General features: G+C 38.4%; 1 protein-coding gene across 2 annotated transcripts in view; it reads left to right on the top strand.

Moving 5' to 3' along the window:
* Positions 1 to 26,772, top strand: part of JAM2 (junctional adhesion molecule 2) — an 85,935-nt gene that overhangs the window by 49,838 nt on the left and 9,325 nt on the right. For both annotated transcript variants that reach the window (XM_075542414.1, XM_075542413.1), the window contains exons 3-7: positions 14,469 to 14,576; positions 15,915 to 16,067; positions 18,609 to 18,811; positions 25,236 to 25,335; positions 26,539 to 26,646. In XM_075542414.1, coding sequence (XP_075398529.1) covers positions 14,469 to 14,576; positions 15,915 to 16,067; positions 18,609 to 18,811; positions 25,236 to 25,335; positions 26,539 to 26,646 — 672 coding nt within the window. The remainder of the gene's footprint in view (positions 1 to 14,468; positions 14,577 to 15,914; positions 16,068 to 18,608; positions 18,812 to 25,235; positions 25,336 to 26,538; positions 26,647 to 26,772) is intronic.

Genomic DNA, 26,772 nt, shown 5'->3' with positions numbered 1-26,772 from the left:
CGACAGGGAGGGAGGGGAAAAATGAGGAGCTGATACCAAGGGCTCAAGTAGAAAGCAAATGTTTTGGGAATGATGAGAGCAACAAATGCACAAATGTGCTTGACATAATGAATGGATATATGGTTATATGAGCCCCCATTTTTTTAAAAAAAGGGAAGCCCTAAAGAGGAAGACTCTCAAGTAGATGGATTTATGCACTGGGAGCAACACTGAACTTCAACATAACAACATTGTAAGGATGGCCCAGGTCCCAGCAGCGTTTTATTCAGCTGTACACAGGGTCACTGAAAGTTGAAACTTAAATGATGGCACCTTAATAACAACATTGGAATTTTTACAAGGAGAAGAAACAGTTTCTCATTTTGTGGTGACTCCAACCATAAAAATATTTTAGTTGCTACTTCATAACTGTAATTTTGCCACTGTTATGAATCATAATGTAAATATCTGATATGCAAGATGTGTTTTCATTGTTACAAATTGAACATAATTAAAGCACAGTGATTAATCACAAAACAATATGTAATTATATATTGTGAAATATTTATTTCTAATTACAAATAAATGAAATTTTGCCTGGAAGCATGGTATAGCATGGGTAACAGTCTTCACGCTGGGTACTCCTATGTGGGCGAATCTGCATGTGGGTAGGCCTGCCTGGAGACAGAGAGAGGAGCGGTGTCTGGGTTCCTAATACCATTGGAAATGTGTGTTTTCCGAAGGTCTTAGGGATCCCTGTGAAAGGGTTGTTCGACCCCTAAAGGGTTAATGACTCACAGGTTGAGAACCACTGGAGTGAAGATAAAAGATGGGATTTACGTAAAGATGGAAAACACACAAAGGAAATGAAGTTAATTATGCCTGCTTCTCAGTTTCCTGGAGGTTTTAATTTTTATTCCCAGTTAAATTCTATGTATAAACATTCCTGACCCTTCTCCCTAGGCGCTATGCCATGAAATCACACTTTGTCTAAATGAAATTTTTTAACCTCATTACTTTTTAATCATGTTGCCTACCTATGTACCTTACTTTATGTGTGGGGAGGGAGTGTGGTAAAAGTATATTCATGTATAAGAATTTGCTGATCCGTTAATTTTCACATGATGGTTCAGTGACATTGGCCATGTTGACCATTACCACTATTCCTTCTTAATCATTCGACTACCATAAACAGAGACTCAGTGCCATCTAAGCACTGGCCCTCAAGTCCCCTCTCTGTCCCACCACTGGTAGCCACTAATAAGTTTTGGTCTTTCTACATTTGCCTATTTTAGAAGTAGGGTCATACAGTACTTGCCCTTTTGTGATTGACTTATTCTGCTCAGCATAAAATTTTCAAGTTCATCCATGTTGTGGCATATATCAAGGTCTCATTTGTCTTTCAATCTGTGTAATATTCCAATTTATGTATCTCATTTTTAAATTCATTTATCTGTTTTGTTTCGATTATTTTATTTTAGCTGCCAAAGGTTTTGTCTTTTTTTGTTTTTAAATTGAGGTTTTGATTAGAGTTTACACAGCAAATTAAGTTTCAATTTCACAATTTATTTACATATTGTTCAGTGACATTAATTACATTTTTCACATTGTCAACATTCTCCATTTTCATTTTGGTCGCTCCATTTCTATTAATTAGCTTCTCTGTCAACCCTGACCATCACATCCATGTCTTCGGGTAAGTGTTGCCCACTTTGTCTAATAGATATGTTATTGTTATTGTTTTTAAAATCATTTTATTGGGGGCTCATACAACTCTTATCACAATCCCTACATACATCAATTGTGTAAAGCACATCTGTACATTCATTGTCCTCATCATTCTCAAAACATTTGCTCTCCACTTAAGCCCCTGGCATCAGCTCCTCATTTTCCCCCTCCGTCCCCACTCCCCCTCCCTCATGAACCCTTGATAATTGATAAATTATTATTTTGTTATATCTTACTCTGTCCTACATCTCCCTTCACTGCCTTTTCTGTTGTGTGTCCCCCAGGGAGGAGGTTATATGTAGATCCTTGTAATTATTTCCCCCTTTCCAACCCACCCTCCCTCCACCCTCCCGGTATTACCACTCTCACCATTGATCCTGAAGAGATCATCCTCCCTGGATTCTCTGTGTTTCCATTTCCTATGTGTCCCAGTGTACATCCTCTGGTATAGCCAGATTTGTAAGGTAGAATTGGGATCATGAGAGTTGGCGGGGGCGGGGGGGGCCGGCACAGTGGTGGAGGAAGCATTTAAGAACTAGAGGAAAGTTGTATGTTTCATCGTTGCTATACTGCACCCTCACGAGCTCATTAACTCCCTATAACCCTTCTGTAAGGGGATGTGCAATTGCCTACAGATGGACTTTGGGTCTCCACTCCGTACTCCCCCTCATTCACAGTGATATGTTTTTTTTTCTGTGATGATGTCTGATACCTGATCCCTTCGGCACCCCATGATTGCACAGACTGGTGTGTTCTTCCATGTGAGCTTTGTTTCTTCTGAGCTAGATGGCCGCTAGTTTACCTTCAAGCATTTAAGACCCCAGACACTATATCTTTTGATTACCAGGTACCATCAACTTTCTTCACTACATTTGCTTATGCATCCACTTTGTCTTCAGCGATTGTGTCAGGAAGGTGAGCATCATGGAATGCCAGTTTAATATATAGAACAAAGTATTCTTGCATTGAGGGAGTACTTGAGTAGAGGCCCAATGTCCATCTGCTACCTTACTACTAAACCTATACATTTATGCAGAGATCTATTTCTACTTCTCATATATAAATATATATATACATATGTGCATGCCTTTATTTAGTCCTGTATAAATGCCCTTTGTCTCCTAGCTCTTTCCTCTATTTCCTTTTACTTTCCTCTTGTCCCACTATCATATGTTCAGCCTTCATTTGGGTTTCAGTAATTCCTCTCAGAATTGTTGTTATTTTTAAAAGAGCACATTTTCATAGGTGATGTCATTTATTTTATGTGCTAATCTGCCTCTATCATTTAGCAGATAGATATTTTTAAAGAGTGTCTCAGTCTAGAAGTTTACCTTAGGATTTACCAGCCCAGGAATTCTGACTTATTCTTTAAAAAATTTTTTGTAAGTATTAGCATTTTGTTAGACAATTTTGTACCCTTCTATCCAGTATGATCTTTTGTGTAACTGGTCAGAGTGCTTAGAAATGGCAGTAGGGCATCATCTCGTACTTTCTCTAGATAGATAAAGCCATGGTTCATGAAGGCAATTAGTCCTATAGGCTAGATTCTTCTTTTAGTCTGTGGGTTCGTTCTTTTCATTTTTCTACAGACAAAAGTTGCCTTACGTGGCTGCTCAAGCTTTTAATGCCCAGACACTACTACTAGGATGTAGAACATAAACTTCATGACATATAGACTATGTTATACCAAATGACTAAGATTTTTCATGAGACTATAGTTCTAAACCTTTCACCCAGTAAACCAAACCTGAAAAATATTTATTTGGGAAATAGTGATAAATAAGCAACCTGAAAATATATATATAATGCCTGTCAATTCATCTATATATGCACTTGAAACACATAAGTTTACTATACGCATATCATATCTACCTAAGTAACCTCTCCTGTTCAGAGACCTGCTAACACTTGCACTTGAACTTAGAGTAGCTAAAGTGAAAGTAAGAAGTTATGAAGTGAAAGATCCAAACAGATTGCCAAAGACAGCTAGAAAAGACAAATAAGATCTCATGATGAAATGTTCAAAGACTTGGAGTTAGAAAACAAAAAGGGAAGAACACACTTGACATTTCTAAAGAAAGGTGGAAGAAAAATTCATGCTGTGGGTTGTAATATTGAAAGATTCTTTGGCCAAATTATCAAATGACTCAGGAAGCATCAAAAAACAATAGAAAGACATGAATTTTATGTCAATAAAACCATTAAGGAAAAAGGACTGAAAAAACAGAGTTGTCGTATTGAAAACATTGGTCAACATTCCACCATTTAAGGAACAGAATATGATCACAAACCTGAGGCACTAAAAGAAGAAGTCCAAGCAGAACAAAAAGCACTGTTGACCAGCAAAGATTCAGGAATTACTTATCAATTGAGATGTTTCAACAAATGGAGGCAATGCTACAAGCGCTTTCTCATCTTTGCCAAGAAAGGTGGAAGACTAAGTGCAAGAGCTCCATTTTTGTACTCATTCCAAATAAAGGGAATGCAACAAAATGTGGAAGCTACCTAACAATACCATTAATATTGCATGCATGTGAAATTTTGCTGATGATTATTCAACTATGGTTGCAGCAAATTTATTGAGAGATAACTGTTAAAAGTTCAAACTGGATTCAGAAGAGGATGTAGGAGGGATTTCACTGCTGGTGTGATATGGATCTTGGCTGAAAGCAAAAAATACCAGACAGATAATGATCTGAGTTTTATTCATTAAATAAAGATATTCAACTGTGTTATATCATAAAAAATTATGGATAGAATTATGAAGAATGAGAATTCCAGAAAACTTAATTGTACTCATGCAAAATCTAAATGATCAAAGAATCAGTCATTCAAACAGAACAAGGGTATCCTACATGGTTTAAAATGAGAAAAGCTGTGTCCGGGGTATATATGCCACCAGACATATTTAATCTACATGCTTATCAAGTAATCTGAGAACATGGACTATTTGAAGAACCGCAGCATCAGAACTGGAGGAGGACTCCTTAACAACCTGCAATATTCACATGGTACAACCTCGCTTACAAAAAGTAAAGAAAACTGGAAGCATTTAATGAGAAAAATCAAAGACCACATATATGGGTTATGCTTCAACCAAAAAAAAGGAAATAAAAAATCCTCACAAGTGGATTAATAAGTAATGTCATGGTAAGCAGAGAACATTTGGAGTTGTCCGAGATTTCATTTTACTTGGGTCCATGATGAATATCCATGGAAGCAACAGTCACGAAATGAAATAACATATTGAATGGACAAATCTGCTGCAAAAGACCTCTTTAAAGTGTTGAAAGTAAAGATGACATTTTGTAGACTAAAGTGTGCCTGACCCAAGCCATTGTTTTTTCGATCACCGCATATGAATATGAACATTGGATAACAAGTAAGGACGACTGAAGAATTGATACCATTGAAGTATGGTATTGGTACACAATACTGAATATATCATTGCCTGCCATAAGAATGACTAAATCTATTTTGAAAGAACTATAGCCAAAATGGTCATAATGTTCGTTGGAAGAAAGGATGGCAAGACTTTGTCTCACATCCTTTGTATAAGTTAGGAAGAAGGATCAACCTCTGGAGAAATACCCTATGGTGGAAAAGTAGAATGTAAGCTAAAAAGAGGAAGACCATCCACAACATGGTTGACACAATGAATGCAAATATATCCATAATTGTGAGGATGGCACAGCACCCCACGTTCTGTTTTCATAAAATCATTAGAATTTGAACTGACTCAATGGCACCTAACAACAACTATTCAGTTATTTTTTAATTTGTTACTGCTGTTGGTGTCACATTGCGTATATACTAATTAAATCTTTTAGCATGCGCCTTTTATTGTCATTGTTCACTTATACCCACTTCACCCACATTCACTATTGCCTTTCCCACTACCCAAAATTGCAAGTATCTACTACTGTCTCTTCTTCATCTTTTGAACTCTGGTAACTACCAAAGAACTTTTGATTTCTATTCATATGCCTATTTTGGTGGGGTTTTTTTTGTAATAGTAATAGCATATAAAATTTGTCCTTTTGTGTTTGACTTGTTTCACTCAGCATAACTTCTTCCAAATTCACTCGTTTAATGTTTTGTGGACTCATCATTATCCTTTATAGCTTTATAGTATTCTGTTAATTTATATATTTGTGTATGTATATATCTATATGTATGTATATATATAATTGTATATTAGTATAGGCTAGTTTGTCTAGAGAAAAAATCCAGTGACATTCAGATATGTAAGAAGCTTTATATAAAGAAATAATTTATCTGAAGAAGGCATCCAGTCCATCTGAAGTCTACAAGTCCTCTGCAAGCCATTTTCAGACTTACATAGCAGTAGTCTGATGACACAGAAAAGTGAAACAGAGTGAAGGAAGATCACAGGCCCACTGGTACAGGCGCATGGCTCCTGGGTTAGTGGAAACATGACAGGGTGCCAACAGCTCTCAGGGTCAAGTGCCATCCCTGGAAATAGGCAGCCCAGCAACCAAGAAATGAAGGGACACAGAAAGTGCTATTTAGTTCTTCTGTGTCTTTATTGACTGACTTTTTTTAAAAAACATTTTATTAGGGACTCATACAACTCTTATCACAATCCATACATACATCAGTTGTATAAAGCACATATGTACATTCTTTGCCCTCATCATTTTCAAAGCATTTGCTCTCCACTTAAGCCCTTTGCATCAAGTCCTCTTTTCTTCCCCTCCCTCCCCCCTCCCCTCTCCCTCATGAGTTGACTGACTTTCTTGATGATCTGTCTTACCTTCAGATTAGTTTGAAGTTGCCTACTATTATTGCTGTACTATCTATTTTTCTCTTCAAATCTGCATGAGTCTGATTAATGTATTTTGTACATTATTAATATATTAATGTGCATTAATATATTAATGTGCATTGGGTGTGTATATGTTTATTATGCTTATGTCTTCTAGTTTATTTTCCTTTAATCATTACGTAATGTTCATTTAAGTCTCTCATGATCTATCTTGTCTTAAAGTCTGTTTTATCAGAGGTCAATGTTGCCATTCTTACTTTTTTGGGGTTACTATTAAATTAGAAATTTTTCTCTCTGTCCTAAATTTAGTCTATTTTTGTCTTTGTGTCTGAGGTATGTTTCTTGCATGCAGCAGATTGATGGGACTTGTTTTCTAATCTAGTTTAATACTCTCTGTCTCTTGATTGAGGCTTTTAATTCATTAACATTCAGTGTCATTATTGATATTTTTGGGTTTGTTGCTGTCATTTTGCTGTGTAAGTTCCTCCTCATACCCTGCTGAGTTAATTGTTTCCTTGGTTTATATATGTGTAATATATATACATGTTTATATATGTATATATATTTTATATATGTGTGTGTTTTCTTTTTTGAGTAATATTATCGGTGTGTTGATTTCTGGGTAGTGTTGTTTTGTATGTTGCTCTCGGGTGTGTCTGCTGTTGACGTTAATTTTCTGTCTGAAGTATTCCCATTTGTATTTTTTGTATCACTGGTCTTGTTTATATAAATTCCTTGAGTTTCTTCTTACCTGGGAATTCCCTTGTTTCTCGCTCATATTAGAGGGATAGTTTGCTGAATATAAGCTTTGCGGTTGGCTTTTTTTTCTCTTTTAAGAGTTTTAGAAATGTCACTTGATTATGTATGCCCTTTATTTCCTCATTTCCTTGACTTGCTGCACACGTTAGGACTGCCATGATGATGTTCAATAAGAATGGTGATAGAGGGCATCCTCCTCTGGTTCCCATCCTCAGTGGGATTTCACTTCTATTTTACTGAAAGATTTTTCTATTGTCTATTTATTTCTAGTTCAATTTTGCTGAGATGTGTGTTAGCCTTTATTAAATACCATTATTACCACATAAATAAATGAAAATAATCACATGATCATCCCAATTGATGCAGAAAAGGCAAATCTTTGACAATTGTGTGTGTACGTGTGGGTAGTTTGTTTGGCTTCATCCTGGTCTGGAATTTGGGTCATGCATAAATTTTTCCTCTTGCTAGTCGTCCACATAAAAAAATAACAATAAAATTTCAGAAACTGACAACACTGTAAAAGGAATGTGTCCTGGTGGCTCTGCAGGTTAGGGGTTGTGCTTAGAACTCATCAGCCCCTCCATGGGAGAAAGTGAAGGAAGTCTGTTTCTGTAAAGCTTTACAGCCTTAGAAACCCTGTGGAAGGTCTTTGAGCTGGAATTAACTCATTGGCAGTGAATTTGATTTGGGGTTTTTATAGGACACAGGAACAGAAATGAATCATCAGGAAATTAGAGGACAAATCCTTTGGATTAATTTGTTCACAGAAAAAAGAAGGAAGACCATTAAAGCCTAAGAATTATGTAGGACAGTTACTTTAATACGTGGTGCTGGAAAAAAGTGGATGTCTCTGCAGAAAAATGCAACAGGACACATATGTCACACCATATACCAAACCTAACTAAAAATGGCTCACAGGCCTAAATATAAAACCTAAAACTATAAATAACCTGAATGAAAAAACAAGGACAGCACTAGGGGCATATAACCTATGGTATAAATGGACTAGCAAACGTAACTAAATGTAAAGCCACAGAAGATGAACTATATAAATAAATAAAGTATCTATTCTTTTCCAAAGGCTCCCCCAAAAGAGTTCAAAGAGAACCATCTGACTATGGCATATCAGACAGGGTCGAATCTCTAAAATTCATAGAAAACTTCAACACATGTACACAAGGACAGAATCATTCCTATCTGGCCACACCAGGTGATAGATACTTCACCTGGGAACGCTGCTTTATTTGCCTCAACACGGCTGCTCTATGCAGTTTCAGCTGGCAGGGCACCTCCAATTTGTAATTTTCTGTGTTGGCTCTTTTTTTGTGCAGTCTCTTCTACTTAGCTCTCAATGCAATTCTTCAGCTTTGTCTTTGATAAGTGATATGGTTCTATACACCAACAACCCTCACTCAAGGGTTTGATGTTACCCTCTATATCGAATCCATTGGTTTTCTGAAGTCTTTTCTGTAAGCGGGATTTTACGAGGCATCTGACTATGCTGCATTTCGAAGGTCCCCTAACACAGGTGTTTTGAAGAACACAGGTGGGCCAGGAAATCCTATACCAATGGTTATCAAAGCATGTTTTCCAGATCAGCAGCCTGAACATCAACTGGGAACTTGTTAGAGATGCAAATTCTCAGCAATCATCCCAGACATACTGAATTAGAAACTCTGGGGCAGGATCCTTCTGAGGATGTTCATGTTGCTAAGCTTGAGAAGCAATTGGTCCTCGATAAAGACTGATAGTATCTGAAAAGGAATAAGAACAAAGAGTGATCGTTTATCTAAGGTCAAAAGTCAGGGTTTCCAAATGCAAAGGTGACACGCTTCTCCAGTGAGCTAGTCTTCGCAACCTCAGTCATTTTCTCTCAATGTCACCCTCAGCATGAACCTTGGTTCCTGGGCTGCTAACCTCAATGTCAGCAGTTCAAAACCACCAGTCATCTCCTCAGAAGGAAGATAAGGTTTCTACTCCCATACCGAGTTACAGTCTCAGAAACTCAAAGGGGCAGGTCTACCTTGACCTATTGGGTCACTGAGTCAGGCTCAATTTAATGGCAATGAGTCAAATCTTAGAGCTTGAATTTACTGACTTCAAATGCCCTATACATTTCGATTTCACACTGCTTACTACCTCCTTATTCAGTCTCACTCGTCTGACTGCAGAAACTGTTCAACAGACTTTAAACCTTTGCTCCGAACAACTTTCCATCTCCCCATTCCCTCACATCCTCTCTCACTTTTTATTTAGCATAAATTCTCTGGTCATTTGTTCGAATCATTCTTTTGCATATATCCCAATTCTCTTACTGTTTGCTCGCTTAGCAAACCAAAAGGAAACTTTTCACCCACTTTAAATTCATAACCACAAATCTCAATGGGACCCATAATTTTGCCCCACAACTATAACATGCAGTCTTTGTCCATTCACTTTCCAACTCACCGAGACAAATAGCCCACCTTTTTTAACTTTTTTAAATCCTTTAAAAAACCCACGAACACCCCCCCCCGCCCCCCGTTCTTGTTACACTGATGAGTTTGCTTTTCTGAGAAGACTGGCACACGTAAGAAGTGAAAGTCCAAAGATTCCCCACTGGGTCTTTGCCTACGCAATCTGTGATGTGTACTCAAACTTGCTACCTCTTTTTTATGCCTCTTCCTACAGATGAAATCCCCATGCTTGCATTTCAAGTCAGCCTTTTTTGCATAGAGCTCGTCCTTTGATTTCTATATGATGATATGGCTTCCGCAATTCTCTCTCCTTTGCCATCAGTTATGTACATCCTACTGGACGTGTTCTATCAGCATGTAGGCACCGCGTAATTTCGCTCACCTTAAAAAAGTGTGTGCGCATGCATATACACATAGTGTGTGTACAATTTACTATGTCTCAGATTTTATTAAAAACATGTAAGTGTGGAAAAAAGCTTTAGTGTATATCTATGAAAATGTTAACTCGGTAGTGACATCTGTATAATACTATTAGGATTTTTTCCTTTTGTTATATGTACTTCCTATATATACCTATCTAAGTTCTGCACATATTGCTAAAAATATGAAAGTAAGAAATTACATGTACACACCCGTTCATATACATATACATATCCTTTCATTTACCAATGTATATCTAATCTTCCTCCCCACGTCACATCAAATCTTTCAGTAAATCCTGCTGACCATGTTTAAACTTGAAATGATATACAGAATCGGACCACATTCTCTACTGCCACCACTTTGGGGGGTGTCCCCATTATCTCTTGCCCAGGTTACTACAGTAACCTCCTAGGAGGTCTTCTTTACTCTGCATAATTTATTGTTACTATAAGAGTGATCTTTTAAAACAACTATCAAATCACACCACTTCCCAGCTATTAGGAAAAACCCAAATCAAAGTCCTTCAAATGCCCAACTTTTGTTGCTCTTCCCTCCTGGGATGTATGCTCAAACTTGCAACCTCTTCTTTTTTTTCTTTGCTGCCTCTTATTGCAGATATTGAGTCCGTCTCCATGAGCCCCTTCCTTTCCCAGTCTTAGGCATATCTCTTTTTCTTCTTGGAACACTTTTCCCCAAGAACTAGTTGGCAAATATGTTCCCTCTCCTAAATTTTTGTTCAAATGTAACCTTCTAAATGACTTGTGAGTAGGAGGAAGCAGGGGAAGGGAGCAGTGAGCAAACAGTGCCATAGACCAGGGAACAACTAGGGAATTAAAATTAATAATGGGGGAGACATAGAGATCCTGGGGGTGTTGGAGCAACAGCAGTCTAGCTGAGAGGAATTACTAAGAGGCAGAAGAAGCGCAAGCATGATGGTGGACCAGGAGAAAGGTAAAAGGAAACAAAGGAAAGATCTAGGAAGCAGAGGTATGAATAGAGGTATAAACTTAAGTGTGTACATATGTAAATATAGTCATAGAAATAGAGGTATTGGCCTATGTAGATATATTTATATGGCAATACATTGAGGTAGTAAATGGACTTTGGGCCTCTGCTCAAGCGCTCCCTTAATGCAAGAACACTTTGTTCTAATAACCTGACATTCTGTGACGCCCACCCTCCTGGCACAATTGCTGAAGACAAAATGGGTGCACAAGCAAATGCAGTGAATAAAGCCAATGGTGCCTGGCTATCACAAGATCTAGTGCCTGGAATCTTAAAGACTTGAAGTTAAACAAGTGTTTAAAGGCTTGAAGTTAAACAAGAAGTTAAACAAGTGGCCATCTAGCAGAGAAGCAAAAGCCCACATCCTGCTTTCCACTTTGGGCTAGGTTAGAGCCTGTACACAGGCACAGATAAGAGTTCACGACACACGGAATCCAGTTGAGATAAACCCTCAGGAACAGAAATGTAGCGATTCCAGGAGGGTAGAGGTAAGGTTGGGAAGAGGAGGAGAGGAAAGGGGAGCCTATTGCGATGATGGACACATAACCACCACCACCACCCTCGGGGCCATGAACAAAAGAATGCATGGGGGGAAAGATACAGTAGTTGGTATAAGATATGAAAATAATAATTTTTAATTTATCAAGGGAGTTGGGAGGGAAAAAAGGAACTGATACCAGGACTCAAATAGAAAGTAAATGTTTCTAAAATAATGAAGGCAATGTGTATACAAATAATGTTTGATACAATTGATGTATGGGTTGTTATAAGAGCTGTAAAAGCTTCCCCCCAAATGATTTATTAAAATAAAAAGCGCCTCCAATAAAGTGATCCTAAAAGAAAATTGGACCCCTTTCATTCTAGTTCTCTTCAATATCCTTGCTCCTTGTATTCCGACTTTCTTTACTTTCATGGCACTTTCTACCTTCTAAGATATGGCATAATTTACTTTAATTATGTTACTCGTTTACCTATCTTCCTGTCCTCCTCCCCCTACCAGGTTTTCAGAGCCAAAAGGGAAGGGAGCTTTGTTTTTTCCCCACTGATATTTCCCAAGAACTGCATCTGGCACAGGGAAAGCATGCAGTGCATGTAGAGGACTAGGAGAGACCGTTTCTCCGCAATTCACGTGATCAAGCGAGTGAGCCTGTAGTTGTGTCACTTGATGAAGGAGACTACTGCTTACATTGTCTAATGTAATTCCTGCAGAGGTTTATTCCTGTAGAACAGTGAGGGTCGGAATCAGGAAGATTCCCAGAGAGGTAGGGGTAAGTGTGTGCATGTGTAGTTAAATGCATAAATAATGCGATTCCTTGAGTCTAAAATCATTCCTCAGACCTAAGAGCAAGACATGCTAAAAGTGAATTAGGGTGTGGGCGTGTGTCTAATTGTTGGAAACTCAACAAAATACGGGAAGGAAACCTATCTGAAACTCAAGACTCCGGAAGGCCACCACCCAGTCTCCTTCATAAACACAACAGAACTGTATTTCCTCAGACAAATCCTTCAGCACACATTTGTCTTTTAGGCTTAGTTGTAAACACGTCTGTAAAATGATGTCTCTTTTCTTATGTAAAATCTGTCTTTTAGGCATTCTTGTCAAAATTTAAATTCTTTTTTTCCCTTTCCTTCCCATCCCCCCCCATTTTTCTATTTTAACAATAGCTTTTAGTCTATTGCTATATATCTGGCAATGCATGTAGAACTTAAAGAATACTAGAAACTATATATTGAAAAAGAGAAAAAGTCATCAATTCTATTACACTATAATAATCTTGGTTAATATTTTCTTAAATATTCTCCCAGGGTTTTTGTGCAAGGATGTGTGGTTTGTTTGTTCTTTTAAAGAAAACCTGAGATAGCATTATATTCTCTCATCATATGACAGCTATATTCTTTTTTTAATGGCATTCAATTTCAATTTACTTATTAAAACTAGAGGGCATATAATGGGTTTTAATACAGTTTATCTTTTAGTCAAAGCTTCTGTATTCCAATTGAATTATTGCAGGATTTTTAAAGAAAATTTCCTTACATGTTAAAAAAAATCTCTTTGCTGTAGAAGGAAATTAAGCAACCACTTAACAGTTTTCTTTTTAGATCCAATTATTTGTATTGGTAGGGTGGGGGTGGGGAAGTTCAAAAATAGGAAGTGACAATCTAGATAGACAGTCTGACATATACTTATATATTTATAACTGAAAGTGTCTATTTGGCAACTTGAAGCAGCACTGTATTCCCCCCTCAGCCATTTTGCTTGGATAGTCAAAATCAGGGTTTCCATCAAAGGTTCAAGGAATTTTTTAATATCATAACTACAGTAAAATTCTTGTGATAAAGTAACCTTTCAGAACTAGCTATACTTTTTCACCGAATCTTGATCACATGATTAAATCTCTTGATCATTTATTTAGATTGGGGTAAAGTTGTACAAAGTTGTTTCTGTTGGCCTCAACCATTCATTAGGAGCTCATCCAGGTTTGAATGAATGTATCCATAGAGCGCACTGAAGGGGCATTGGTGGCTTGGGTAGAATGCCCAGCTTCCATAGGGAGGCCCAGATTCAGTTCCTGGCCAATACATTTCACGTGCAGCTACCACCCAGGGGCATTTTGCAGGTTGCTCTAATGTTGGATGGGTGTCAGCAGGGTTTAAAGAACAAGAAAGGATTAAAAAGCTATTTCTGAAAATTTGCAAGCAACAAAATCCTGTGGCTCACAATTGTCCAACCTACAACGGATCCTAAAAACGACAACAGAGAGTACGGACAAGGAAGGGCTCTAAGAGTGAGGGCAGCATGGTGGGGCTTCTCTGCATGTCACAGCGTGGCCTGTGCTGGACTAAACACCTTGCTTGGGAGTGAGATGTGAAGCCCCTCCACGTCTGACACTTATGATATGGGACTGAAATTAACTATCTTCTCTGCCTCTTCTGCAAAACAGTGGACTCCTTGTAAACTAAGACGGGAAATAATAAGATAACTAACTACATTTATCTGCCATTTGCGAAGGACTTACAATGTACAGGCATAGGTGCTTTGTTTGCATTATTGTGTTTGCAGATTCACAATTCTGTGATATGTTACCCCCTCTTACAGACAGAAAATGAGGGGATACAGTAGAGAGTCACATGGTTATTGTGTGAAAGAGCTGCAATATTTCTAATTCACCTTGGGGTTTAGCCAGCAACATACTTGTTAAGATAAGCTGTGAATGAACATAAAATGGAGGGTGACGTTAGGATGTTTAAGAAATTTGTTGCCTAGTTAAATATAAGATTAACTTATAGGGACATGTGAAGAAATGTATTATGTTTGTTTCTCTTTCCAGAGGTAATTTTAGCCTGCAAATACCCAAAGAAGACACTTTCATCCCGGTTAGAATGGAAGAAACTTGGGCGGAGTGTCTCCTTTGTCTACTATCAGCAGGCTCTGCAAGGTAAGAATTCAGGCACTCAATGAGGAGAGAACGCGAATACAGCAAATTCTTTAATTTACAAACGAGAACAGAACATGGCTGATTAGCAAAAATGTGTTTTTATAAGTGTGAAATGAACCATCAGCAACTAAGACCTATACACCGTAGCCACAGAAACAGGACAAAGGTCAAATATAGGTGAATCCCATTGAGTTCCTCGACCCTTTGCTTCTTACTTCAGTTCCAAAGGATGAGAGATATAATCGTTCTTTCTGCCCATGGATTCAATTCTTGGGAGGAAGGAAGAAAATGTGGTGTGGAGAAAGAGTGCTCAGTAATAATAACGTAGCTGATTTCCCACCGCCATCCTTCCATTGAGAAAGCATGACCACCGCTGAGAAGCTTTCCGAGTTAAGATTATGGGAAGGTAATTACAAGTGCCATATTACCAAACGCTTAAATGGTGAATTTGTCATGAACTTTTCATTGAAGATGTTGACAACAATGTATTAAATACTCTAATGTCTTAGATTTACTTTCAAGTGATTCAGTTGTTAGGAGTGGAGACAAAATAAGACAAGCCATTGGTTGACTAGTTTTACGACGTTTGATGGATGTTGCCATAGTACACGGGGTACATGGGTATACTTTCCTGTACTCTCTAATTTTGTGCATACTTAAAATTATCCACATAAAAAGTTGAAAATAGTAGTTTAAATTATTATAAGCTTTGTTTTAAAATGCGGTGCTAATTTTAAAGAATTAAAGAAATAAAACACGAAAGAAGCATAGAAAAATTTATATATCACCCTGGTATTTATCAGTCAGAACAAGGTAATGGGTTTCTAGGTGCTAAAATTTTAGCAATCTCATCTGACTTATCTACTGTTACCAAATTTGGCAGCTGCACTTTATAAAACACTATTTTAATTCAGTGTACCTTACTCTAGCTCTATAAAAATAATGAAGTAATATTTTTAAGGCTCCCTCATCTTTTCTTCTCTAGCAATATTATCTGAACAACCACACACTAAGTTACTGCTCCTCCCAATTTAACCAGTTTCTCGTGTCTTCTGAAGATGAGACTATTTTTCCAAGGGGACAAGACAAGAATGAAGAGCAAACACTTTTAATGAATAAAATATGGAAATGGGAAAAAGAATTCTTGTTTTTTAATAGTAAGCTATTCCCAAGAAGGAAGAGTTAAACTAAAAATAGCATGTACTTATTATTTTTCCATTTAAGTTTATTAACAAAAATAATTTTCTTCACTGAATGAAGTAACTTGAGAGAACGATTGCATGGAAAGCCGCTTGCTTTAGTACCACATTTATTTTTGGGTTTTGCTTTTTCTAAAAGGTGATTTCAAAGACCGAGCTGAAATGATAGATTTTAGTATACGGATCAAAAATGTTACAAGAAATGATGCCGGGAGATACCGTTGTGAAATCAGCGCGCCGACGGAGCAAGGGCAGAACCTGGAAGAAGATACTGTCACTCTGGAAGTCTTAGGTGACGTTCATGTGGATCTGTCTCTGCGCCCTCCACCTGTCCCCACCCTTGGTCCTTGGGGGCCAATGAGGCACTGTGGCCTTGACCAGCGATGGCGAATGCAGCTCACAGAAACCACAGTGCCACCTTCGTGCTAGTCCCTGGCTATTTCTCCCCATCTCAACATAGGCTATGGGAACTTCCCTGGGGAAAAATGCATAACCACAAATTCTCTCTTCTGAGGTTGAGGTATTTCCTAGTGGTTCATCACTGCACCCAGGACCATTACCCCAAGAAGTCCTTTTCAAAAGCTTCTATCATATGTAGTCTTTTTCCTAAATTGGGATAACACAAGATGATAGAAGAGCAGAAAATCATAACAAAATGGTCTCTGAGGCCAGGGAGAGCTTTTGATCAGATAGGGAATTAGGATTTATTGTACAGCTAATGTGTATCTGCTCCTTTCTCCTTTGTGATTTTACTTGATCTTCACAGCTAACTTGACTCGTAGAGATAAGGAACTAGATTCTCAATGATTTTCCCCCCACATTTGCACAGCTAGTAAGTTCTGCACCAGTGTTTCGATCCAGATGGAGTTTATGCCAAAGTCTGTACTCCCTATACAGCTACTGTCCCACATTAGTTTTTATGAGTCCCTGATACATACATATGAAAGGCAACAACCTAGTGGGAACAAATGAATGCTTTCTCTTTCATTGATGTTAATGTAAGAGAAGGAAATGATTTCTCTTCCTTTACAAAGAAATGTCCTCCAGGCACTTTGTTGTTGTTGCTGTTGTTGTTAGGTGACATTGAGGCTGTCCCAGCTCACAGTGATTCTGTGTACAGCTCAAGGAAACACTGCCCAGTCCCGGTCAGTGCTCTCCCTCCTGCTTTGATCTCATGTTTGAGCCCATCAGTACAACCTATGTTGATCATCTTGTTGAAGGCCTTCCATTTTTTCAATAGCCTAGCACTTTCTCATGTTTTGATGCTATCAGTAGGGTTTTCTAGGGCTAATTCCTCAAAAGTAGGCAGCCCATTCCTTCTTCTTACTCCGTGCTTAGCCCAGAGGCTCTGCTGAAACCGGTTCAGTTTGGATGCATTGCTGTTATTTGAAATACCAGTGACACATAACAGACTTCAGCTCACAGCAACACCCAAGCCACCACAATGCAGCAAACTGACAGATAAGCTGTAGTCATTAACTATCCACTTCCCTCTACCTTTTGTGTAAGATCAAGTGTGGTATCGTTTGCTATTGCTGCTAACCAGTTATCACAATCCTGGTGACTTAAAACAGCACCCATGTGTTAGCTCATAATTCTGTGAGTCATAGCTAGGTTTTCTGCAGAGAGTATTATCAGGCTGAGAGTTCTCACAAGGTATAACAATATGTAGATCAGGCTAAAATCTCTTCTGGCGCCTCTGAGGGAAATTTCCTTTCTAAGCGTATCCTTGCTATTAGCAGAGTTTCTTCTCAAGTGGCTGTAGGACTGAGGTCCCATTTCCATGCTGGTTGTCAGCATGGGGACCCCTCTAACTCTATGAAGTTCCCCAGTTGCTTACCAGTTGACCCCACCATCTTCAGACCAGCAAAGGCAGGAGAATCCTTCATACAACTAGAATCTCTGATTTTACCATTTGTGAACAGCTAGAGAAAACAGTTTTTTTTCCAATAACTTATGTGATTAGATCAGACCTATCTGTATAATGTCCTTCCATTCAGATCAGTTGATTTGGGATCTTAATTATATATATACATTTTTTCAAAGTCATAACTATATTATTTGATTGAATAGCTGAGAGTTGGCATATATATACTAGGAATCTTTTAGAACCTAAAATGTTGCCTTCTTCCATCACTTTAGGGTTTTCCTGGGTATTAGCTCACGTAGTAAAGTCTGGTTAACTTTAAAAATCCCTAGGACCAAAATAACCATGAATAATGGAGCGGGTATCCTAAGTTGGCCAGCTCTAGATGGAATGGGATTTCAGTTTGAGTCCAGGCCTGAAAAGCATACACAGGCTTGATGTCTATTGGATATAGTTGATAAAAATAGTAAAATACTTGAAAGATAAAACAAGTAGAGATTGTTGCTATATAATTGTTTATTATATATTATAAATAACATGTACAATAAACTAAGGTAATGCTTGCGGTTATAACAAATAGGTCCTGCATATACAGTGGCTTAAAATAACACGTTTCCTTCTCACTTAAGTCTAATAATTAGAGGTAGCATGGGATGAGGAAGTGGAATTGTATTATTCTATTTTTATAAATCATTAGAGACTCAAGATAATACAGATTTTGATATCTTCAATATATGACTTATGAGATCATAAAGTAGTACAAGGAGGCAAAGAGTGTAAGATTGGAGAATCATGCAGGAGGTTTGTCTGAGTCAGGCCAGGAGGTTGCTACCTAGGTAGAAAATGACATGCATTTGTTGAAAAAACTAATAATAACCACAAGTGTCCAATGAAGATATCTTTACCTGGCTGTTACAACCATATTTAACATAAACTAACCAATGCCATTTGACTTCCAATGTTCAGTGGCCCCAGCCGTTCCATCATGTGAAGTACCCAATTCTGCTCTGAGTGGGACAGTGGTAGAACTACGGTGTCAAGACAAAGAAGGGAATCCAGCTCCTGAATACACCTGGTTTAAGGATGGTGTCCGCTTGCCAGAGAAACTAAAGCATGGCCCCCAAAGCACGAACAGCTCATACACAATGAATGCAAAGTCTGGAACTCTGGTAAGGTCATTTCAAAGCATATCGTGCACTTGAATTTTAAAAATTATACCAGAAGTAAAATGACAATGAATAAAGAATTGGTATATTATTTGACTCGGTGGGGGCACGGATGTGTTAGCAGGGGACAGGAGGTTTGTAGCTTCCAATAAAGAGCATGACACATGCTGGGGACCTGAGCACACAGTCTGCACTAGTGACCGAAAGCAGGGACATTAGAGCTTGGTTTACACTATGATACAGCTATCTTGCTGGTTACAGAGCTATCGAATGCAGTCTATTTATAATACAAAGGCAAATCATAAAATGTGAAAGTGCTCTTGGAGATGCCAGTGGGATGATGTTTGTATCATTAAATTCTGCCATGACACTGGAACATTAACAGTTGATTCTGTGACTTGGGTAGCTTTCTACTGTAGATGTAGCCTCCTGGTATCAGGGTGATTTTGACTCATTGCAGCCCCATATGTTAAAGACTACTACTGCTTCATAGGTTTTTCTTGCTGTGATTTTTTTCCCTCAAAACCATTTTATATCTTGCTGTAATTGTTACAGATGCATGTCACCAGGCCTCTCTCCCACAATGTCATTTAGTGGGTTCAAATCACTTGCCTTGAGGTTTGTACTGAAATAAAATTGTTTGGGCCACCTAGGCTTAGATTTAACATGGACATTCTAATTGGTTCCTCTTTAAGCTATTGTAATTGAAAAGCTGTTCTAAGAATATTGATTGGAATCTATGAATGTGCTCTTTCAAGTTAAGGGCATTTTATTAAAAAGTATTTTTATTTTTTTATATATAACTTTTGGGGATAGAGATGGGAGTTTAAAACATCATTAAGCTTAAATCTTTTTTTCCAATCAAAGCAATATCATGTCATTTAGAAAGTCTGACTTTCAGCAATGCAGAGTCACCATCACAGCCATTATCCCAAAACTTTAAAGTCATGATAAGAATATTTTACTGTTTTAAAAGGAACGTATGATGTTTCTTTCCATTCTTTCCGTCTGAGAGCACACACTAACATTCAGAAGTGAGAGCCTCTGATCAAGAGTAAAGCATCCTGTAACTCAGCTGACTGATAGAGCAGAAGCCCCCAGCTGGCAGTCCCCTGAGCATGGCCCTGGCTTGGGCTCTTGGGGCGGTGAGCAGGCACAGTCAGCAGGTCAAGCTGGTCTGACACTGAGAAATTGGGCAGAAAACTTGCTGTCACACTTGGCTATATTTACTTTTTGAATTTATTTTTTTCTCAGAGCAGGTGCTAAAAGCTCCAAAGCAAGTCTGAAATGATATAGATTCACTTTCCTCAGCTGGCCTCAGCCCTTGAAATAGCTTGTGATGGCAAAGGGATGCACCAGGGTAGAATGAGGATGGGTCCTGTTGTGAGAAATGAACAGCAGAAACTCCAGTGTATGAGTTATGCTGACTTCCTTTTAATTTCTGATTGGAATGTACTTAATTTCCAATTATAATGTGCTATTAGATCATTTTTTTGATTAATCTAACTTACTGGTTATACATAATTTTAGCCCTGAGCTCCTGGTGAATCTGCTTGAGTTAGACTTACTTACCGGTAATATGGCCCTTCCTGCTGTGCTCTGTTATGATTCTAGGGTTCCTGCACCTGTGACTGCAGTCCTGCTTGGAGGGTATATTCTCTCTCTGCTAAAGAACAGGAGTCGGATGAGACCAAAGTCTGTACTTAGTAGAGGGTGCGAATTGGATCACACTCTTTCTTGAATGGTTACCTTGGTTACTCAGAAGGATCTGATCATATACTTTTGACTCTTAAAAATCATAGCCTTTAAATCCCTACGGAGCACAGCTCTATGATAAAACACAATCCATCACCATGATTTGAAATTAGTTTGATGGCAAATGGTTTTATTTTCTCGTTTGCAAGATTACCTTAAGTGCTAAATGACTTCCTAGTGGCAACTCTGGCTATTTGAAGTAGTGATTGTTTGCTGCTTCAATTAACTCAATTATAACATTGGCAAGTTTTGGAAAATATTTGGAAACTTCCTTTTAAGCCCATGAGGTCACCATCAGTCATAAACACCTTAATTCCTAGGAATTAGAACATCCGGAGACAGAAATATTTACTCTGTTTAACAATGTTCTGAGGCTTTTCATAATGTTCCCACTATCCAATTTTTCCGGACACGTATCAGCAGGGCCAGATCTGTCCAAGTCTAGAAGCTCCACTAAAACTCCTCTAGTGGTACTTGCAATAGTATGCCATGGCTTCCGGCGGCACCGGACCATACGAGCAGCCCCAGCCTAACAAACTAGCAGACTGCAGCGGAAAGGCACTCAGAAGAGAGCTGGGGAGTGCTGCTTCTCAAAGCAGAGCCGCATTAGTGACATGGATGGACTAAAGCGTTCTGGACCTTCATTTGCTGGTGTGGAATTATGCAAATAAGAATCATCTATAAATAGCCATTCAATAAATAGGGCATGTGTAATGTATGAATCTTGGAGCATTTGAAGTCATCTAAAGTGAAATGGAAAAATTGAAGATTGATATTCTAGGCATTCATTTGCTGAAATGGACTGATATTGGCCATTTTGAGTCAAACCATCATAAAGTTTGCTTTGCTTGGGATGACAAAATCAAGCAGAATTATGTCACATTCACAGTCAAAAAGAACATTTTGACATCTATACTGATGCACAACACTGGTAGTGATATGATAATATCATTATGCCTAAATAAAGGAGGACAATTTAAAGTGATTGTTGTCCAAATTTATGCACTAATGTCAAAGATGAAGAAAGTGAAAATTGTTACCAACTTCTATAATCTAAAAGTGATCCAATGTGTTTTCAAGATTAATGGCGTTAATGATCATTGGTGATTAGAATGTGGAAACTGGAAACAAAGCATGTAGCTGGAGATTGTGCAATACGAAATTTCAAAACAAACAACTTAATCATTGAAAATACCATTTTCAATGACATAAATGGCAACAAAACAAGTGGACCTTATTGGACTGAGATGTGCAAAGAGATGATGTGAAATAGTATCATCAGTCAGAACAAGTCCAGGAACCCAACTTCAGAAGAGTCTATCAATTGTTCCTATGTTCTAGGTGAAGCTGAAGAAAATTAAATGGGTCTATGATGATGAAACCTACAACTTTCCTCTAGTGCTTTAATGCCCTCCCCACTATCATGACCTCACTTCTGCCTTACAAATCTGACTAGACCAGAAAATGTACACTGCTACTGATAAGAGCCCGCAACACACGGAATCCAGCACAGAGAAACCCCTCAGGACCAATAATGAGAGTAGAGATACCAGGAGGGGAAGGGGAAAGGCAGGGGGGAGAAAGGGAGAATCAATTACAAGGATATAACCCTTTCCCTGGTAGATGAACAACAGAAAAGTGGGTGAGAGGAGACAGCAGAAGATGTAAGATATGAAAATAATAATTTATAATTTATTGGTAGTGGGGGAGGGAGGGAAAAATGAGCTGATATCAAGGGCTCAAGTAAAAGGAGAATGCTTTGAAAATGATGATGTCAACATACGTACAAATGTGCTTGACACAATGGATGAATGTATGGATTGTGATAAGAGGGTAAGAGCCCCCAATAAAAGTATTTAATAAAAAAATCAATACGTTTATGAAAATAAAAATATTACCTTAATTATATTCCATCTGAATTGGAGACAACCTTAAGATTAGATTTGCACATCAAACACTAATGACTAAAGATTAAACACGTGGTGGGATGGCAGCAAGGACATCATATGCACAGAAAGCAAAAGGTCATTTTAAAACAGGAATAAGGAAAAGGCCCAAGTGAATGTCAGAAGAGACTCTGAAATTTGAGCATGGAATAGCCCAAGCAAACAGAAAATATAATGAAGTAAAAGACTGAACAGAAACTTTCAAAGGATGGCTTAGGAAAACAAAGTAGAGAATAAAAATGAAGTGAATAGCGACCTAGAATCAGAAAAGCAAAAAGGAAATGGTTAGCATTTCGCAAGCTGAAAGAACTGGGGATGGCAAAATATTGATTAATGCAAAAAGCATTAAAAGAAACCAGAAGGAGTACACAGAGTACTGTATCAAAAACATCTCAGGAGGTAACATACGATCAATAACCTATCACTTTGAAGTCAAAACTGCACTGAAGGCACTGACAAAAATAAAACTCGGAATGATGGAATATCAATGTAGATGTTTCAACGAAGAAATCCAATACTGAGGGAGCAAGAATACCAGAAAGCTGTTTACCTGTGCTTCATTGACTATGCAAAGGCATATAACTGTGTGAATCATAACAAATTGTAGATCACATTTTGAAGATTAACAATATTTAGTCCAGAATATTTTAATGTGTTGCAGAGGAATTTGCCCACAGGCCAGGAGGCAGTCATTTGAACAAAATACAGGGACAGTGCTTGACTGAAAATCATAAAAGGTGTGTGTCAAGACCAAATGCTCCAGCAGACTAATTCCATCTGTATACTGAATAAGATGAAGGTGAATGTGCCATTAAGATTGGAAGACGACTCGATAACAAATATTATATGCACATAAAGCAACCTTGCTTGCTAGAAGTGAGAGAGTTTGAAGCACTCACTGATGAAGTTCAAAGACTACAGCCTTCAGTGTGGATTACACCTTAACATAAAGAAAGCAAACATCCTCACAAGCTGGACCAAAAAGCAGCATCATGATAAATGGGGAAAAGACTGACATTGTCAAGCATTTTGTTTTACTTGGATCCGCAATCACTGCCCATAGGCGCACTAGTTTAGAAATTAAATGACATATTGCATTGAACAAATATGCTGCAAATGGCTTCTTTTAAAGTATAAAGGACAAAAATGTCACTTAAAGGGTATCAGGTTGAGGGGCACCCCCAACACTCACACAGGTCCTCAGGAGCAACTTTGGACCTGTGGGAAATTTGCACCTGTGTGCAAGGCACAGGGGCTCCTCATCCTATGTCAGGACTGAGAGCATGAATGTATTTTCCAATGGGTATATTTAATGGGGCTTACAGAGCTTTCATAAAGCATGCACGTCATACAGCTAGCATATGACATAGTTACTGGGTAATACCATAAGTGGGTAACATAATAAACCAGCAATGAGGTGAGTCATTGTCTTGACCTGGTGCTAGTTGACTTTGACCACCTCTGAGCCCTCCCCAGGGGTAGCTATCTCTGATCAGTATCAGCAAGAGATGTCAAAACAGTTTGCTACATTTTCAGTGGGTTGGCTATAGACCCTGATTGCTTTTATCTACTGATAACCATTAAGCATTGTGAGATAGCCAGGCACAGAAATGATTTATCATATATGGTAGCTCTTTTATGACAGTTTCCATTTGGGGGGGTATTGGAGGGGCTGTGGCCAGTCATGAGAACACATATTAAGACTTATTTATATCTCATAACTTACGGGCATCGATGATTTAGCTGCATCACATTCTCACCCAGTCCCTCAGTTTACCACAATAAGTTTAAGGTATGCCTGACCCCCGCCGTGGGAATTTTATTGATTCATATGCTTGTGAAAAGTAGATAATGAATCAGAGAGACTGGTCTGAAGAATAATGGATGCCTTGGAATTATGGTGTTGGTGAAGAATATTAAATATACTGCGGACTGCCAGTAAATTGAACAAATCTGTCTTGGAACAATGCACCTTGGAAGCGAGGATGTCCAGACTAAGGGCATATTCTTGAGGGGACCAGTCCTCCGGAAGGGGCAGTGTGTCTGGTAAAGTAGAGGGGTCAGCAGAAGAGAGGAAGTGTCTCCACAAGGTGGATTGCAACAGTGGCTCAAACCTAGCAACGCTTGTGATCATGGTGTGGAGGCAGGCAGTGTGTTTCCTTGTTGCTGTCCATGGGGTCACATTGAGTTAAAACGGACTCGATGGCACCTCACGACAATGGGCTCTAATTTTCTTTTAAATATAGACTAAGTACTTAACCATTAAGCAGTCCCGATGGCACTGTTGTTAAATTGCTTGGCTGCTGATGTAAAGGTCAGTGGATTTAAACCACCAGATGCTCTGTGGGAAAAGAAGTGGCCGGCCTTTCCTGTGACTGGAGCCTTGGAAAGTCCATGCTGCAATTCTAGTCTTATCAAGAAGGTCACTATGAGTCAGAATCCACTCCGTGGCCCACAAGAGCCTAACTGTACTATCATTTTAGAATCACAAAAGAGATATTACAAATACACACTTAAGTCTTTCTCTAGCAACTTAAACTGGAAGCCCATTGAATCCTCCAGGTTGTGATGAATTTTTGACTTCATAGTAGAGATTCGAAGTCTTCAGTTGTTAAAAGAAAATATGAACCTTATACTGTAATTAAGGGGACATGGTTGTTTTTTGAATCTACCTGTAGTATATTTTATGTTAAAAACATGTTTTTATTCTTTCCTTCCACAAATAGCAATTTAACACTGTTTCAAAACTGGACAGCGGAGAATATTCCTGTGAGGCCCGTAATTCCATTGGATATCGCAGGTGTCCTGGGAAACGAATGCAAGTAGGTAAGCATAAAATATTGGGGTCAAAGGGTCAGCAGTTATTGTTGCCAGTGCTCTCTACTCACAAGGGCCCTTTGTACAACAGAAGGAGCCGATGCCAATCCTTCCCCGTCCTCACACTTGTTCTTACGGTTGAGCCCATCCATGCGGCAGCTGTGTCCGTCTTCTTGTCAAAGATCTGCCTGCTTTTGCTGTCCTGCTACTTTCCTAACCAGGATGCTGTCCTCCATGGACTGGTCTCCCCTGCTAACATTTGAAATGCTTAGATCCACTCACACTTCCTTGAGTCCTATACCCAGAGCCTGCTAATAAATTCCTCATGTGACAGGAGGTATCTTATTGTCCATTTCTTCCTTACGTTAATCATTTTACCAATGACTTGAATGATTTTCAGCATAGGTCCCCATTTGGAAAAATCCTAATCTTAGAGCGTTGATAATCCAATTTGTAAGCAAATGAGTTAGCATCGGAAAAATTCCAAGATTAGGAACATAATCGTGATTTCAAATTTGGGCCGAAAATATCCTATTGTTTTAGGATAGAGGAGATAAGGCTTTATTACAACATGAAACCTCAAGGGATTTCATTTCTTTTCCTCCAGGGGATGGCATTTGAATGTCATGGAGTACACATGGGTACAAACACATACAGATTTAAACAAGATGCTTCTGACACTGGTCTTCATAGATTAACCGCTGCTCAGGCTTTGGGGTTGAGTGAGTTTCCATTACTAAAGGAATTGCAGTAGCAGATGGTATAGAGGAACATAGAGTAAATTTTAGGAGTTGTGGTAATAAATTACCACAATTTCTTGGAAATTACTCAATTCCCAAGATTGCTTCAGTCCTATGAATCACTGCTTGATATTCAATCCTGTGAATACTATGAGCACAATTATTATTGCATGCTCCAATGAATATGAGTAAACAGCATAAATTTTATCTTTGGACCATCGTACTTTTTCTCAATGGAAGATTCTTGCAAATCTTTGTTAATATTTTTATTAACAATATATTAATATTCTTGCAAAGCTTTGTTAATATTTTTCAATTAACTTTAGTACATGTCTACAAGTGGGTTTATTGAACAGGCTTCAAAAGTATATACACGGAATAGCCGAGGAAGGGGGCTTTTAAATAACCTTTTTGATAACTGTCTGGGTCCATCTCCTTGGGGCTCATTGATGTGCTTTGTCTCCTGCTCCAGATGATCTTAACTTAAGTGGCGTCATAGCAGCTGTGGTCGTCGTGGCCTTAGTGATTGCTCTTTGTGGCCTTGGTGTGTGCTATGCTCAGAGAAAAGGCTACTTTTCAAGTAAGAGGATTTCTTATTTCTTTGACAGGCACCCTAGAATAGACTTTTCTTAGTAGACACGATTTTCCTAAGGAATCTTAACACATTGTGGAGAATACTTTGTATTGATTTCTCTCTCTTTTTTGG

Source organism: Tenrec ecaudatus, chromosome 2 (genome assembly GCF_050624435.1).
Source record: "Tenrec ecaudatus isolate mTenEca1 chromosome 2, mTenEca1.hap1, whole genome shotgun sequence".
NCBI classification, from domain to species: Eukaryota; Metazoa; Chordata; class Mammalia; order Afrosoricida; family Tenrecidae; genus Tenrec; species Tenrec ecaudatus.
The sequence above is the reverse complement of the archived record's forward strand: the minus strand, read 5'-3'. Positions and strand labels throughout refer to the sequence as shown.